This window comes from Hemicordylus capensis, chromosome 3 (genome assembly GCF_027244095.1).
Source record: "Hemicordylus capensis ecotype Gifberg chromosome 3, rHemCap1.1.pri, whole genome shotgun sequence".
Lineage (NCBI taxonomy): Eukaryota > Metazoa > Chordata > Lepidosauria > Squamata > Cordylidae > Hemicordylus > Hemicordylus capensis.
This window is the reverse complement of record NC_069659.1, coordinates 311,837,913-311,853,949: the sequence shown is the minus strand read 5'-3', so window position 1 is coordinate 311,853,949 and position 16,037 is coordinate 311,837,913. Positions and strand designations below refer to the sequence as shown.

Sequence of the window (16,037 nt, the reverse complement as noted above, 5' to 3'; positions counted from 1 at the left end):
GATTCTTCAGCACAATTTAAGGGGAAGACAGGGAAGGAGAAAAACAATGAAAAATTACCATGAAATTACAGAACTAAAAGAACTGTAAAGTCTAGTAAAAGACTGGAAATCAACAAATCTATTTCATGCATTTAGCCAGGAGCAACATCACAAGGGCATGGCTGAGAGGTGGCATGACCTTTCCCCCTCCCCAAGCATCCTGTTTCACACAGTGGCCCACCAGATACCTCTGGAAGTCCACAGGCAAGAGATGAAGGCATGCCATCTCTCCTGCTGTTACTTTACCTGCAACTGGTATTCAGAGTCATCGTGCCTCTGAGGCTGGAGGTGGCCTATAGCAATCAACCTAGTAGCACAGGTCACCTCCAGTATGGGCCAAGCCGCCTCCTTCCTTAAGAGCCTAATTGAATGGAGATTTAGTGTGGTTTTCCAGCCCCGGGACAGCAGGGGAAGATCACACAAACCAGGCCTCCATGCAATTGGGTGGTCATATGAAGAACCTCATTTGCACTATGTGAGATTTTAATATATCAGAATTCCCCTTTTCCAATGGGAAAAAGAGCATTCAAAAGTCTAGGTTCTTTGTCTTTATCTTTGGCTGATTTCTGCCCCTCCAAGAAGACACACAGACAAGAAGTAAAAGTCAAGAATATTTATTCTCACGCAATTTCTTGACAATCTCGGAAGACAGCAACAAAATGCAGGTACGGCAAACCGTCCACCTTTGGAGTAGAGCACGGCCGGAAGGGCGCCACTTCTCACCTTTAGTGCACTGCGCTTTTTGCGAAATTATTCATAGACCTGATTCTGGGTCAGGGTTTCATGCACAGCAGAGCAGCTCCCTCGCTGCAATCTTTTGAAAGTCAGCCCTCGACGCAGGCTTTTGAAGATGTAAGAACATTTTCTATGGTATTTTCTATGGCCAAATTGATCAGATTACTTGACCAAGGTTTCAGGAAAATTCAGGCTTTCAGGCCTACAAAGTCAGAAATGTCTTACAAACTGGCTGAATATTTAGACCAGATCTTGGTACCAAAATTTAGGCGATTTCTGACCCTCACACAATTGAACGTTCTCCCTACGGCAGTACCTGATGGTAAATTCAAACAGCTTCCTTACGAACAGCGCTGTTGTCCCTACGGTTCAGAGGATATAGAGTCTATCACCCATGTTATTCTTTATTGCCAGTTTTATAAGGACGCTCACACCAAATTTATTGCTCCTATTTTAGCCATTTATCCTGGTCACACAGACCAATTTTATTTGGAAATTATGCTGGCCAGTTTTAAACCTGTAATTTCAAATAATGTGGCAAAGTTCTGTTTTGTGGCGTTGAAGCTCCAGAGAGACTGTATTAGTAATTTGAATAGTTTGTGATTTTGTAGACTTTTGAATTTTTTGAATTTTCTTATTAATGCTATTAATTGTTAATGTTTGTTAATCTGGTCTGTGACCACAATAAACATACTACTACTACTACTACTCTTACAGACCGTTTTGGACACACTGTTTTTCAAAGTTTCCAAATCGTCAGAAGAGACACCTTTCAGAGATACATCTTAGGGCTTTCCAGTGTGAGTGAAGTTCTACATGAAAGAAAAACTGAAGGGCAGAAGGGATATGACAATATGACAACAGGATGGTGGTATGACCAAAAAAATATTGCAGCATTCAGGGGCTCTGCTCCAAGGGTGATGGGTTGTGAGTGCCTGTTTGTGGTGTTGGGCCTACACAACAAGATAGCGCTGCTGTTGGTTTATCGGCTGCCCCACTGCCCATCAGTGGCCCTACCTGAGCTCCTTGACTTTGTTGCAGGGCTCGTGGTTGATTTCTCTAAATCTTGGGAGATTTCAACCTATCTGCCCTGGGCGGGAGTTAGTTAACTGCTCAGGAGTTCCTGGCCTCCATGGCAACCATGAGCTTGTTGCAATTAATCTCGGGCCCAACTCACATTGGTGGCCACACATTGGATCTTGTCTTTGCCTCAGGGCAGTGGCAACATGATCTGAGGATGGGGGAATATAGTCATCTCACCCTTGCCATGGTCAGATCATGTCCTGGTATGTCTGCATATCACTGCGGCTCCTGTACTTTGCAGGGGCAATAGACCCATTTTATCGGTCTGCCCTAGGCACTTAATAAATCCGGTTGGATTCCAGAGTATGCTTGGGGAACTTCCCAGCAATCTTGTGGGCAGCTCTCCAGCACGACTTGTTGAGGCTTGGAACATCGAGGCCATCAGGGTGTTGGATGAGAATGCTCCCAAGTGGCCTTTTAAAGTCTGTGGGTCTCATGCCCCTTGGTTTTCAGAGGGGCTAAGGGGCATGAAACAGGTCAAAAGATGCCTAGAGCGATGCTGGAGGAAAACTGGTAGCGAAGACGATCGAACACGGTTGCATTCCTATGTCCAGGAGTATACCATGGCAATGGGAGTAGCGAAGTGTGCTTATTTCTCCGCTCTCATTGCAGCGGCAGAATCCTGTCCAGCAGCATTATTTCGGATAACCCATACCCTTTTGGGGAAACAAGAGAAGGAAGACCTTCCAAAGGGCCGTTGTGAAGTTTTTGCCATATTCTTTGCCAATAATGTCCCTTGTCTCTGCTCCGAGTTGGACTCTGATTGCGCTCTGAGGTGATGGAGGAAATGTCTTGTGATGTCATTCGGGATACGTTTGAACTTATGGAGGTTGATGATGTGGATAGGCTTTTCTGTGGTATGAATACGGCATCTTGTTCACTTGACCCTTGCCCCTCCTAGTTGATTTGTTTGGCCGGGGGAGGTGTGAGGTCCTGGGTCCAGAAGCTAGTGAATTTATCACTCAGGGAGGGAGAGGTTTATTTTATTTAACTTACATATTTTAATACCACCCAAAACTTACGTCTCTGGGCTTCCTCTAGCTTTGAAAGAAGCAGTGGTCTGCCCTCTCCTGAAGTCTTCTTCCCTGGACCCAGACATATTAGATAATTTTAGACTTATCTCCAACCTTCCCTTTTTGTGGAACGTTTTGGAGAAAGTCGTTGCTGCTCAACTACAGAGAATCCCAGATGAAGTGGATTTCCTTGACCCTTTTCAATCGCAGTTTAGGCCACAGCACAGAAACAGCATGGGTCGCTCTGGTGGATGACCTCTATCGGAGCCTTGATGAGGGGAGAATGCCTCTCTTGGTTCTATTATATCTCTCAGCGGCTTTTGACCATCAACAGTGGTATCCTTCTGGATCATCTGAGGGGTTGGGAATCAGGGACACTGTTGTGCTGGTTCCTCGCTCAGTCCTCACTCACATGCTTTTTAACATCTATATGAAGCCGCTGGGTGAGGTCATTCATCGGTCTGGGGTGAGGTATCATCAGTATGCTAATGATACCCAATTGTACATTGCCACCCCGGGCCGATCTAGGGATGCCGTGAATGTGTTGGCCCAGTGTCTGGAATCTGTAAGGGTTTGGATGGGCCAAAACAAGCTCAGGCTTAATTCCTCCAAGACAGAGTTGCTCTTGTTCAGTTCTCGATTGAGCCAGGTTCAGGTTTCAAGTGTTTCCCTTGATGGGGTCGTGCTCCCCTTAAAGAGTAGGCTCACGACTTGGGGGTCATCCTAAACTTGCTTCCTCCTGCTGGAACAGAAGGTGGAAGCCGTGGCCAGGGGAGCCTTTGCCCAGCTTCATCTGGTGTGCTAACTGCAGCCTTACCTCAACCAGCAGGCCCTGGCAACTGTAACTCATGTCCTCGTCACCTCTAGGTTGGACTACTGCAATACGCTCTACCTGGGGTTGCCTTTGAAGACAACTCAGAAGCTTTAGCTGGCCCAAAATGCTGCGGCCCAGCTGCTTATGGGCAACAGAAAATATGATCATGTTTCACCTTTGCTGAGGTTGTTGCATTGGCTGCCAGTTTGCTTCCAGGTCCAATTCAAGATGCTGGTTATCACCTATAAAACCCTTCAGGGTTTGGCGCCTGTGTACCCTCAGAACCGCCTCTCCAGTCCAACTTTGACATGCCCTGTGAGGTTGTCTCAGGTGGGCCTTCTCAGAGTTCCAGGCCCAGGGGAAGTACATGGGGACTCAGCTTGTGGGAGGGCTTTCTTTGTTGCAGCTCCCTCCTTATGGAACACTCCGCCTCCTGAGATTCGTAATGCCCTCTTTCTTCTGTCCTTTAAGAAGCTCCTGAAAACCTATTTTGCCAGGCTTTTAGTTTTTGTGTGTGCGTGGGGGGGGTGTTCTTTTTCTTTTTTCCTTTTCTTTATCTCTCCCCCCGCCCCTTGCCTTCATTGTTGTTTTATGTAAACCACCTCGAGTCTAAGGAAGTCAGGCAGTCAATAAATTTTCTAAATAAATAAATAAAATACAATACAAGTTCTGTCTATTTCTCTTGTGATAGATCCTTTGAAGTAGATTTTTGACAAAAGTACCTGATGCAAATATACCTGTATTAAACTGCATGAAACCTATGTAAATCATGGTCTGAGGCTAAATGAGCAATAGGTCAAAAGTATGCTGAATTAATTTGGCCAATCATTGCTAAAACAAAGAAGAGGGTGATGCCAAGACAAGATATAAGGGTGGGGTAGAAAGTCAAAAAGGCGAAGAGAAGAAGAGAAGCAAGAAGAAAATCGGCAAGCAAATTGCCGGCTGAGTATAGCTAGTCTTTCCCCCCCCTTTTTTCTTTTGGACAAAATCTCCATTTAGTGTTTAAGACCAGAGTGTGCTACCTGTATCCTGAGAACCGCATTTGTTGCTGACCTCTAAGATTGTCAAGAAATTAGGTGAGAATAAATATTCTTGATTTTTACTTCGTCTGTTTGTCTTCTTGGATGCCGGAGGAGCAGAAATCAGCCAAAGATAAAGTAAAAGAATCTAGACCTTCTGAATGCTCTTTTCCAATTGGAAGAAGGGAATTCTGATAAATTAAAATATTACAACTAAAGGCTCCTTTCATGATGGAGCAGTGTAGCTCATTCTGCTCTTCTACCACACTGTCACAAAGCACCCTCCTCAATGCGGGGGGGATGCAATGTTCTCACAATGCACTCCACAGGAATGTGCAGGGCTCTCCAATCACAGTTGACTCCTTAACCACGGTTGTGCTGATCAAGAGAACACAGTCTTTAAGAAGTATCTTTATCTCCAAAAATTCAACACAATATCTGAATAAGCAGTTTTAATATATACTCCATTCTTAATACAATGTAAATATTTGCAGCATGTAGTGCTTTAAATATTTTTATTGAACAAAAACTGAACACAGGAAGTAAAAAGTATCCAACTGGAAGTGTGAGAGGCATCCAAGGAATGCATTGTACATAGTTAATAATATCATGATGCCTCTCTCCTTCCCTCTTTGCCCACTCCACATCTGGCCTACAAATTATTCCAAGGAAAACAGGGTCATTTGTCACAACTTTGCCACTAACCTAGATATTTGCTCTACTAGGGGGTCCTGTTAAATAACTAGCTAACATTGTTAATTCCATGAGTCCAAGAAATAAGTCTACTTCAGCAAGGCTGAAGGTGGTACGGGAGAGAGGCAAAACCAGGGTGTTGTTTTTTAAGGGCACTGTGGTTATTGTCTGTGTAAGAAACTCATCCTGTAAAGCTCCTAGGAGGTTGGACCAGACATCATCCTCACTTAGCGCCATATCCTACATGTATTATCCTTGCTCCCTGGAAGGAATAGAGGAGAGTAATTAATGTTACTTGTATATTTATAAAATATATATTACAGCCCACAGCTTGCCAAACTGTTTATTAAATGTGCTTGATCAATCATATTCTATCTGACATGATGCAGAAAATTATTCAGAGTATCCCATTGACATTAAAACAGAACACTAAATCCATTCTGTGCACATCCCTACTGTGCAGCCACAGCCCTACAGGAAAACCTCAGTATTTGCAGGGGTTCCATTCCCTGCCATTACCACGGGTAAGGAAACTGCAAATACAGAGCAACTGGGGCAATGGCATCACAGGGTTTAGTCTTCCAGGAGGCCCCAAAATCGCTAAGAAAACGGACAAAAATGGAGCGGGGGGATGCTAAATAAAGTGCCCCACCATAGTCCGTGGGCCTCCAGCCTTCTAGCAATGCCCCCCACCCAAAGTGCCAAAATCTGCAAAAATTAAATCACAATTTTCAGAGCTTGTTTTTTTAACAAAATGAACCTCAAAATGCTCCTAGTTGCAAAATGGCATGCAGAAATTACCTCAGAGGTTATTTCCGCCCACTCCAACTCATGGATCTTAACTCTTTGAGTAGCGATTTGTATCGCATATACCAAAATCAGGTGCCAATTACCCAACCGTGGATACATTAAACTACAGGTGTCGTGTCCACGAACACCAAGGTTAGCATGTATACTTGCTGTCTTTTTCCCCTTGCCAGCTATGAGCCTATCACACAGTAACAGCACATGCTTTGACTGCAGCAGATTCTCAGTTCAATCCCTGGCCTCTCCAATTAAAAAAAGATTTCAGATAGCAGAAAGACCTCCGATGCCTTGGAGAAGCCTTCCTATCCAGAGGAAACAGTACAAAGATAGCGAACTAATGAACTGACTCATTATAAAGGCAGCTCCATACATTCTGGGCTTTTAAAAGCAAACCAAGAGGCACATATTCTGCTTTCCTCATCTTTCAATTTATGCCTGCAATACAACGGTTAAAATTATGGAGTCTCAGTTGCGGGGAAGGAGTGGGAGCCCAGTGGAAAGACTGGAGCTCAGTCCTTTGCATGGAGTCAGATCCAGATTCAAGCTCCCAGGAGTCTGGGGAAAGGTACTGCTGCCAGTCATTGTACACATGTTTAAAACATGTTTAAACTGGCTCTGGAACAACAGCTGAGCTAGTAATGTTAGCTTACATTCCGTGCAGCACCCTGCTGATCCAAGGATGGGGTGGCTGCAGTGGTTCCATCTGTTCCTAAGTGGTATCCACGCTGTTTCTGAGCTTGGAGAGCCTCCATGGCATCTGAAAATAGCGTCAACACTGAAGCAATGCAGAGCTCAGAAATAGCGTGGACACAACTAGGAGGAACTAGCACTGCTGCCCCACTCTTGGATTGATGAGGCACTGTGCAATATGTAAGCCACAATTTCCCCCAAAAAACCCTCTCCTAGAGGCAAGAACTACTGGAATCAATAGAATTCTCCTTAAGTTGTGAGGATATGAGGATGTCTAAGTAAGAAGGACATGAATACGGGAGTTGTTGAAATATTCAGGTTGCTTTAATGTATCTTCCCATAAAAATGTTCAAACAATAGGGCCAAATCTATATACAACCTATTATTCAACTGCTGTTCTGTTCCAAAAGGTTTTCCCACTCATTTAACCCTAGCTTCTCTAGGCCAAGTCTGGAAAAGGTATATACCATAGAAGCAATGGCACAGTTTTATGCAAATCTTCATTAGAATTACATAATGGTCTGGATGTGTGAGCCAGGACAACAATAACTGGGAAACTCTTCTTTTCCATGTTGCTATATTTCTACTCACCACCAATGATTGATAATTCTAGTAAAACATTTAATGTGACAATTTCTAGTTCAGAAGTCCATTACCTGTAATGATTATATTGCCCTTGTAGTTGAAAGCACATGAAAATATTTCATCAGTGTGGCCTTCTAGGATTTGAACACACTGTCCTGTCTGAGGCTCCCAAAGGCGAGCCGTTTTGTCAGAGCTGGCTGTAAGAATACGGCTGCCTTGAGGATTGAAACAGATCTTTTAAAAAAGACAAAAATGTTAGAGAAACAAGATACTTGACTCTTTCAGTTTTCCACCATAGTTCATACAGACCCCCACTTCCACAGTCAAGTTACCTGTCACAATAAATCCCTGATTTCACTTGGCCCTCCTATTTGTTTGTACATCCAGAAGCTGATTTAGACGCTGAAGTGAGTTGAAAGAAAATCGACACCTACCATTGCATCATCTTTCATCTCAGAATAATGGTGGTATTATATATTATAGCATATAATACTATACTATAACTGATTTATAAAAATGTTTCCTTCATAAATGACACAGTTTACTATTTTTTGTATTTGAGAATCAGTTCCCAAGAAGAAAATGAAACTTCTGAAGCACTCCAAAGCAAACAATAGCAGAGCTGTTGTCTGCTGGTAGAATTCTGAATTCCATGGAGAAACACAGTGCCCAACATCCAGATTAACAAAGCATCAGTGCTACATGAGAAGTAGCAGCGCCGGCACTGAGTTTGACTAATGCAACACCAGCAGTCACACAGGAAATTTTAGAAAACCTTCCCTTCCCTGAAAGTGCTCTGTACCACATAAAAATATGTTCCTGAGGGTTGCACAGCCCTTAGGGACATACTTCCATGTGGCACAGAACACTTCTGAAGGAAATGGAGGTTGTCTCTCTCACACACACACCCCTTGTACAGATTATCCAGGATAGTTAACAAGCAGCTTAGATTCCTTGTTTGGGTAGGTAGGTACTCCTAACTACCCAAATCATCTCAAGATAACAACCTAGAGGTAAAACTTCTAAATTTAATCTGTGTACACAGCCCCTCAGCTTAGAGGCAATAATAGCTAAAGGTTTATTTATGTATTAATTATTAGAAACATTTGATATACCACCCACTCCGAAGACTCTGAGCGGTGTACAAAAACATGCAAAACAAGACAGCATTAAAATTACATTCAAAATAAAACTAAAGTAACTAACAAAAAAGAAAAAGAAAAAGAAAAGCAAATAGGTAAGCTACAGGGTAAAAGCCTGGCGAAAAAGAAAAGTCTTCAATAAAGATTTAAAAATCAACAAGGAAGTTGCTAAATGAATCTGCAGGGGAAGGGAATTCCAGAGAAGTGGGGCAGCAACCGAGAAGGCCCTTTCACGGGTCCTAGCACCCCGAACCTCTCAGAAATCGGGGACCGATAAAAGGGCCATCTGAGCAGATCTGACCAGACGGGATGTAACTGGATGGGAGCGGCGGGTCTGTAGGTAGACAGGTGCCAAACTCCACAAGGCTTTGAAGGTCAAAACCAGGACCTTAAATTGAACTTGGTAGCGAATAGGCAACCAATGCAATGAGGTGTTACCCTGTCATATTGTCTGGCACCCATAAGTAAATGAGCCGCTGCATTCTGGACCCACTGTGGCTTTCCGATCATCCTCAAAGGTAACCCTAGATAGAGGGCGTTACAATAATCTAGGTGGGAGATAACAAGGGCATGGGTCACTGTCATTAATGCTTGCCGATCAAGGTAAGGGCGTAACTGATGAATCAGATGGAGCTGGGCAAAGGCACTTCTGGCTGCAGCTTCCACCTGCTGTTCAAGCAGGAGGTGCGAGTCCAAAATGACCCCCAAATCACGTACAAGCTCCTTCGGGGGCAGCGCTACCCCATCTAAAACAAGGTTCACATCCAGCTGTTGGCTGGTATGAGGGCTGAGTAAGAGTAGTTCAGTCTTGGTGGGATTCAGTCTGAGCTTATTTTGATTCATCCAGACCTTAACAGCTTCCAGGCATCGAGTAAGCACAGAAACAGCATCTCCAGAATGGTCTGGGATGGCAATATACAGCTGTGTATCATCAGCGTTTTGATGAAATCTCACCCCAAACTGGGAAATGACCTGACCCAGCGGCTCCATATAGATGTTAAAGAGGACAGGGGCAAGAACTGAACCCTGGGGCACTCCATAAAGGAGTGGCCATGGATCAGAGCATCTGTTCTCAATGCAGACCGACTGGACACGCCCGCTAAGGTAAGAACGGAACCACTGTAAGACAGTGCCCCCAATACCCAACCCACACAGGCGGTCAAGGAGGATAGCATGATCGATAGTGTCTAGCCGCTGAGAGATCTAAGAGGACCAAGAGAGGGACACTACCCTCATCAAGGTCCCGAAGAAGGTCATCTACCAGAGTGAGCAATGCTGTCTCTGTGCTATGCCGAGGCCTGAAACCCGACTGATAAGAATTAAGATAACCAGTTTCCTCCAAGACCCTCTCAAGCTGGGCACATACAACCCTCTCTAACACCTTCGCTACAAAAGGGAGGTTGGAGATCAGCCTATAGTTGTCGAGGACCTCAGGGTCCAGGGAGAGTTTCTTCAATTGAGGGCGAACTATCACCTCTTTAAGGGCTGCTGGTACAAAACCCTCACGTAGCAAAGAGTTAACCAACTCCTGTAGCCAAGAATTTACATTCCCACCAGCTGTTCTAACCAGCCAGGAGGGACAAGGGTCCAAGCAACATGTTGCCGCACCCATACCCAAGAGAATCGTGTCCATATCCTCAACCAACTCAAAGGTGTCCCATATAACATCACAGGGCAGAATCTCCTCTATCTGATCAGATCCTACAGAAGTAGAGTCCAACTCTAGCCGAAGGCGGGTGACTTTCTCAGCAAAGAATTGAGTGAATTGATCACAGCAGCCAGATTGAACATCTACCGGCTCCTCTCTCCTAAAAAGGGAGCGGGTAATCCTAAATAAGGCCACTGGGCAAGAGTCAGCTGATGCAATAAGAGCAGAGAAATAGTGAGATTTTGTCACTCTTATCGTCCTAGAATATTCCCGAATATGGGCAAGTAGTCGCATTCAGTCATCTTCGGCACCAGTTTTCCTCCAACGACGTTCCAAGTGTCTTTTGGTCTGTTTAATCTCCCTAAGCTCCTCAGAGAACCAAGGGAGCCGGGATCCATGAACCGTAAGAGGACACTTGGGAGCAATTTCGTCTAACGCCCTCGTGGCCTCGATGTTCCAAGATTCCACGAGCTGCAATGGAGAAACGCCTACCAGATTGCAAGGAATGTCCCCAAGAGACTCCTGAAATCCGACAGGATCCATGAGGCGCCTGGGGTGGACCATCTGTGTTGTAGTGCTGTCCCGGTAGAGACAGGGGGCCACTGCAATCTGCATATTAATCAGAAAATGATCGGACCATGGCAGGGGAGAGATGACAATATTTTCCATGACCAGATCTGCCTGCCATTGCCCCAAAAGATAAACCAAGTCCAAGGCATGTCCACCCACATGAGTCGGGCCCAAAATGATCTGAGACAAGCCGATGGTAGTCATAGAGCTCATGAACTCCCAAACCATCAAACCCCCATCAGGAGCTGGAAGATTGAAATCCCCCAGAACCATAAGTCTAGGGGTTGCAATGACCAGGCATGACAGGTTAACAGACAAGTTCTCAATAATTTCAAAGCTATACTTTCTTTGACAACTCAAATCATCATATCAGCATAGGATATCTAAGGTAATGCCTGGTTTTAGAAGTCAAACTCAGGAATGGAGAAGATGCTGCACACATTGAAGGTTATACACTGATTACCAAGTAAGCTAACTTGTTTGGTGAAGGAGAGGGAAAGGCAACAAATATTGAATGAATATACAGATGGAGGAGATAGATAATTTTGAATTCTGGGAATGTTAATTTTGAACATCAGGCAGGCCTCTATAGGAGTATTAATCTTATGATTATATCTGACTGAATGCTGTGATCATATGTGGCTACTTACTCATTATTTGTTGTTTCATATGCGTACTGACAATGGATTATGATAATGAATTACTGTGGAATGTATAACTAACAAATTTAAGATGAAAAATCCTTAGGTAGATATTTCCCAAAGCAACAGTGACACAATCATTCTATATAATGGCTGACATTATGTGCAACGTTCCAACACTGGGGCTGCTACAGACAATCATAATAAATCTCCGATTTCCTTTGGCCCTCCGATTTGATTGTACATCCCGAAGTGTACTGAAGTTACTCCAAATGAGAATACCTGTGGCAGAGGTCAACCACTCATTCTGAAGAGCATCAGGGCTGCCTTGCAATTCTGCAGCAGCCTAGCATGATGCATTCTGGCTTTTGATATAGTAATGTGGGAGGTTTACTACTAGGGATGTGCTCGAACCAGTTCGGGCACCAGCATTTGAACCAGTTCGGTGGGGCAGGGGTCAGTTATTTTAAAAAGCAGATAAGCAGGACCTTACCTGCTCCTCCTCTGCCCTACCGCTTTTCTAGGACGGCACTTGCTGTTCAAAAGGCCACACGCAGCTGCAGCACTGCTCCTAGCAGCCTGTGCATGGCGGCCATGTGCATGCCCATGCTGAACACATGCTGCTGGGAGCCGTGTTGCAGCCGTGTGAGGCCTTTTGAACAGCGAGTGCTGTGCCTGGAAAAGTGGTAGGGTGGCGGCAGAGCAGGTAAGGTCCTGCTTACCTGCTTTTTAAAGGAACTGACCCTCGCCCCACCCAGAGCTGCTCAAACCATCTGTGCACATCCATAATTACTACTATAAGAGATTTACGATAAGATATTACTATAAGATTGTTATATAGAACAGATCTCCTGTTCTTTCTGAATCTGTAGTGAAGAGTTATTTAAATGATGGTTATTTTTTAAAAGGCTTTGGACAAATTTAAACTATATTAAAAATGTAATTCCTCACATATATACTTTTATGAGCTCAGCTTTACTATACAAGATTTATTACACCATTGCACGGCCAAATTTTAATACAGAGACACTAATGTTCCATTTAATCACTCAACAAGACATTAAACCTGTCATTACCCTCCAAAAATTAACTGAAAAACAATATACCTAGCCAACACATTATTACAAGCGGCCCTAAACACCAACAAATGTAAGGGCTGCTGAACAGTGCATACAAGTATGTTCTCCATATCTATCCCTGAAGTTCATATGATTTAAGTGAGCGCCTTCTCCAACATGAACCTTCCCGCCTATTAAGATCATCTGGGACAATCCGGCTACGGTTGCCACCGGCTGCCCTGGGACTTTGGAATGTGCTCCCTGTCAAAATAAGAGCTTCTCCATCTCTGGCTGCCTTTCAAAAGACCCTAAAGACGCATCTGTTTTCTCAGTTAAAATATTGATGATGATGATGATGATGATGATGATGATGATGATTTAACTAATAATATTTAGTTAAAGTAGTTTAAAACTGTTTTAACTGCTGCTTTTATTTTGTTAATCCATTTTAATTGGTTTTATTTTGTTTTATGGTTGCTGTGTTTTTAAACCATGTACACCACTTAGGGCATCAGGCAGTTTATAAATATAATAAATATGTATATTTTATAGAAATATTGTTTATTTGCTTCCTTACCGGAGGAACTGAACTAGGCAAGGAGTATTTGCATAGCATATATAAGATGATTTAAAGCTATCCTTCCTAATCCTAAAATGCTTTTAATGCTTTGCATTTGTTAACTAGCTATTAGCTCTAACATCCTCCTAAAGTGTGTATGAACCTATGATCAACAACTTGAGTCAGACAATCCTATTTGTTAAGAATGAACAAAGATATGAACACAAACAGTATCTCTAGCCCAGCAAATTATATATCTCTCCAGACTAAAAAGATAGGAGGGAAGGACATCAGAGATCTTATTTCAGTGAAAAATAGAACGTTGACAAATGCTTAAAGGCAATGTTAGATAGGACTCCCATACATTTAATGGCTGCACAGAAGTGGAACTCTGAAGAGATACAGCTTGTCATGTCATAGTGCTGCAGAACAGCTCAACCAGCACTGAGCCATTCCCTGTTTTACAGAGCTATTAAAAGTATAGGAGACCTATTGCCTCTGATCACCCTAACGGTAAATCAGCCAGAGATGTGAGGTAGGGCTGAAACTGTAGTTTCCTTATAAAGCACACACTATTGTATGAAATATGCCTTGAAATATTGGAAAGACTGCCTGCTCCCACATGAACCTGTCTGCCACTTACAATCTTAATCACAAGCCCTTCTGCCTCCACCTTCAGAGGTTTGGTGGGTAGCAACTGGAGAGAGGGCCTTTTCCAAGCATGCTAGCCTCAGAATGCTACCTCAGGGCTGCTCACCCGGCACCTGCCATCATCAGCTTTTTTTATTTGCTCGGATTTCAGCAGTCAGACCCCTTACTGTTGCAGGAGTTTTACTTTCTTTAACTGCTACATGGTTTTTTACCTGGTTTATTGTCATTTTTATTGCATTTTGTAGTGATCAGCCTCCCCTCTCTCTAAGCCTAATGAGTTAACAAAGAACTCTCTTCTTCCTGGCAACAGCTCTCTAGGTCCCACCCACCTGGTGTGCTGATTGGTTGAGCCCTAGACAAAGTGAACCCTGGTCTTGACAGACAGGCTGGTTAACTCCAGGGCTCAGCCAATCAGCACATCAGGTGGGCCAGCATGGTGTAGTGGTTAGAGTGCTGGACTAGAACCGGGGAGACCTGATTTCAAATCCCCATTCAGCCATGTTACTTGCTGGGTGATTCTGGGCCAGTCACTTCTCTCTCAGCTTAACCTACTTCACAGGGTTGTTGTGAGGAGAAACTTAAGTATGTAGTACACTGCTCTGGGCTCCTTGGAGGAAGAGCAGGATATAAAATGTAAATAAATAAATAAATAACATCTGCCACACCATACACTAGATATAACTGTAGTCGAGAAGAAAGAAAAACAAGTCAAAATAATCGACATAGCAATACCAGGGGATAGCAGAATAGAAGAAAAAGGAATAGAAAAAATCACAAAATACAAAGATCTACAAATTGAAATTGAAAGGCTGTGGCAAAAAAAGACCAAAATAATCCCAGTGGTAATTGGCGCCCTGGGTGCAGTTCCAAAAGACCTTGAAGAGCACCTCAACACCATAGGGGCCACAGAAATCACCATCAGCCAATTACAAAAAGCAACTTTACTGGGAACAGCCTATATTCTGCAACGATATCTTTAACAACAGCAACAACACTGACAACAAAATTCAGGCATCCCAGGTCCTTGGGAAGGACTCGATGTCTGGATAAAACAAACCAGTCAATAACACCTGTCTGACTGTGTAAATAAATAATAATAACTGGTTTTTTTAGTTCTTTTTACAAGTCTCTCAGAGTTGTTGTTTAACTCAGGAAAAGGGATTCTTCTGGTGAAAACACGTCCTCAAATGTTCAGCAGCTATCAGTTTTCTCACCATGTGTAGGCTTGCACTTGGAAGATTTTTGTAACTATCAAATAGCAAAATAAAGAGAGTTTTCCCTGAGATTCCACCCCAAGCCCAGGGAAGTTCAAGCTCTGTTGATAAGAGAACAGGTGGTGGCAGCATTTTGAGCCTACTGATAATACAGAATAGTTTTAGGAGAAACCTAGCCAGGCAGCTTAGCAGGGATGATTCAGCATTTATTTCCCTCAAATGAGCTTGCTCTGAGACAAAGGCTTTAATCCACTACACATTTTAAATAGTTTTAAATGATTCATTTGTTTTAGTGATCCATTTATGATTTGTAAGCCATGTTAAAAGTGTTTCAGAGATGTGTGTGTGTGTGTGTGTGTGTGTGTGTATAAATCCTTACAAAAATAAATATAATACATATAAAACATCCATTAATATTGCTCCTAGAAAAGCCTAAGAAGCAAAAAACAAAAAACAAAACCCCAAACCGCTAATTTAACTTTATTGTACTTCCATGAATATAAGAAACAGAAGGGGAAATGACCCAGCTTCTTCAAAAATTTAGACTATTAACTGCAGTACCTTACATGATGTGCGATGTTACAGACTTGTAATGCTACGCCCGGAAGCTGGTGTAGAGTTTTAAGGCATCCTGGTGCTATTCTGATGCAATGCTTGCAGAAGCAGCAGTTCTACCATTTTCCCCATTTGCAACAACGGGGGGAACTGTGGAACCGCAGCAGCCCTAAGGCTGCGTTACAGCTCCATAATGCTGCACATTGTGCAAGACAATGTTTATATAAATCACAAAAGTTACTTCAGGCTGACTCTCCAGGAATAGATTCCACTGAGGTAAATAGAACATACTAGTCTTCCAAATAAGCAAAACAGCCAAAGCTAAATTTAGCTTGAGATCTCATTCACCTGAGTTAGAGCAGTAATACAGATAAATAAAACAAGAGGTCAAAAACAACATCACACTTACCTTTGAAATTTCTCCTCCATGACCTTCAAGTTTTGCAATACATTTTTTTGTTTCTGCATCATAAACTCTTGCTGATCCTTTAGCAGAGAAAGAAGAATTGGAGTTGGAACAG

General features: G+C 43.2%; 1 protein-coding gene across 2 annotated transcripts in view; it reads right to left on the bottom strand.

Moving 5' to 3' along the window:
* Nucleotides 1–5,140: 5,140 nt before the first annotated feature.
* DAW1 (dynein assembly factor with WD repeats 1) overlaps nucleotides 5,141–16,037 on the bottom strand; it is a 46,471-nt gene continuing 35,574 nt past the window's right edge. The window contains exons 11-13 of one of the 2 annotated variants that reach the window (XM_053309833.1): nucleotides 15,926–16,002; nucleotides 7,550–7,712; nucleotides 5,141–5,658 (exon numbers count right to left, since the gene is read on the bottom strand). In XM_053309833.1, the coding sequence (XP_053165808.1) occupies nucleotides 5,624–5,658; nucleotides 7,550–7,712; nucleotides 15,926–16,002 (275 nt within the window). In that variant the 3' untranslated portion in view covers nucleotides 5,141–5,623. Of the gene's footprint in view, nucleotides 5,659–7,549; nucleotides 7,713–10,411; nucleotides 10,878–15,925; nucleotides 16,003–16,037 lie in introns of those variants that run through there. The other variant, XM_053309834.1, reaches the window with a different exon arrangement.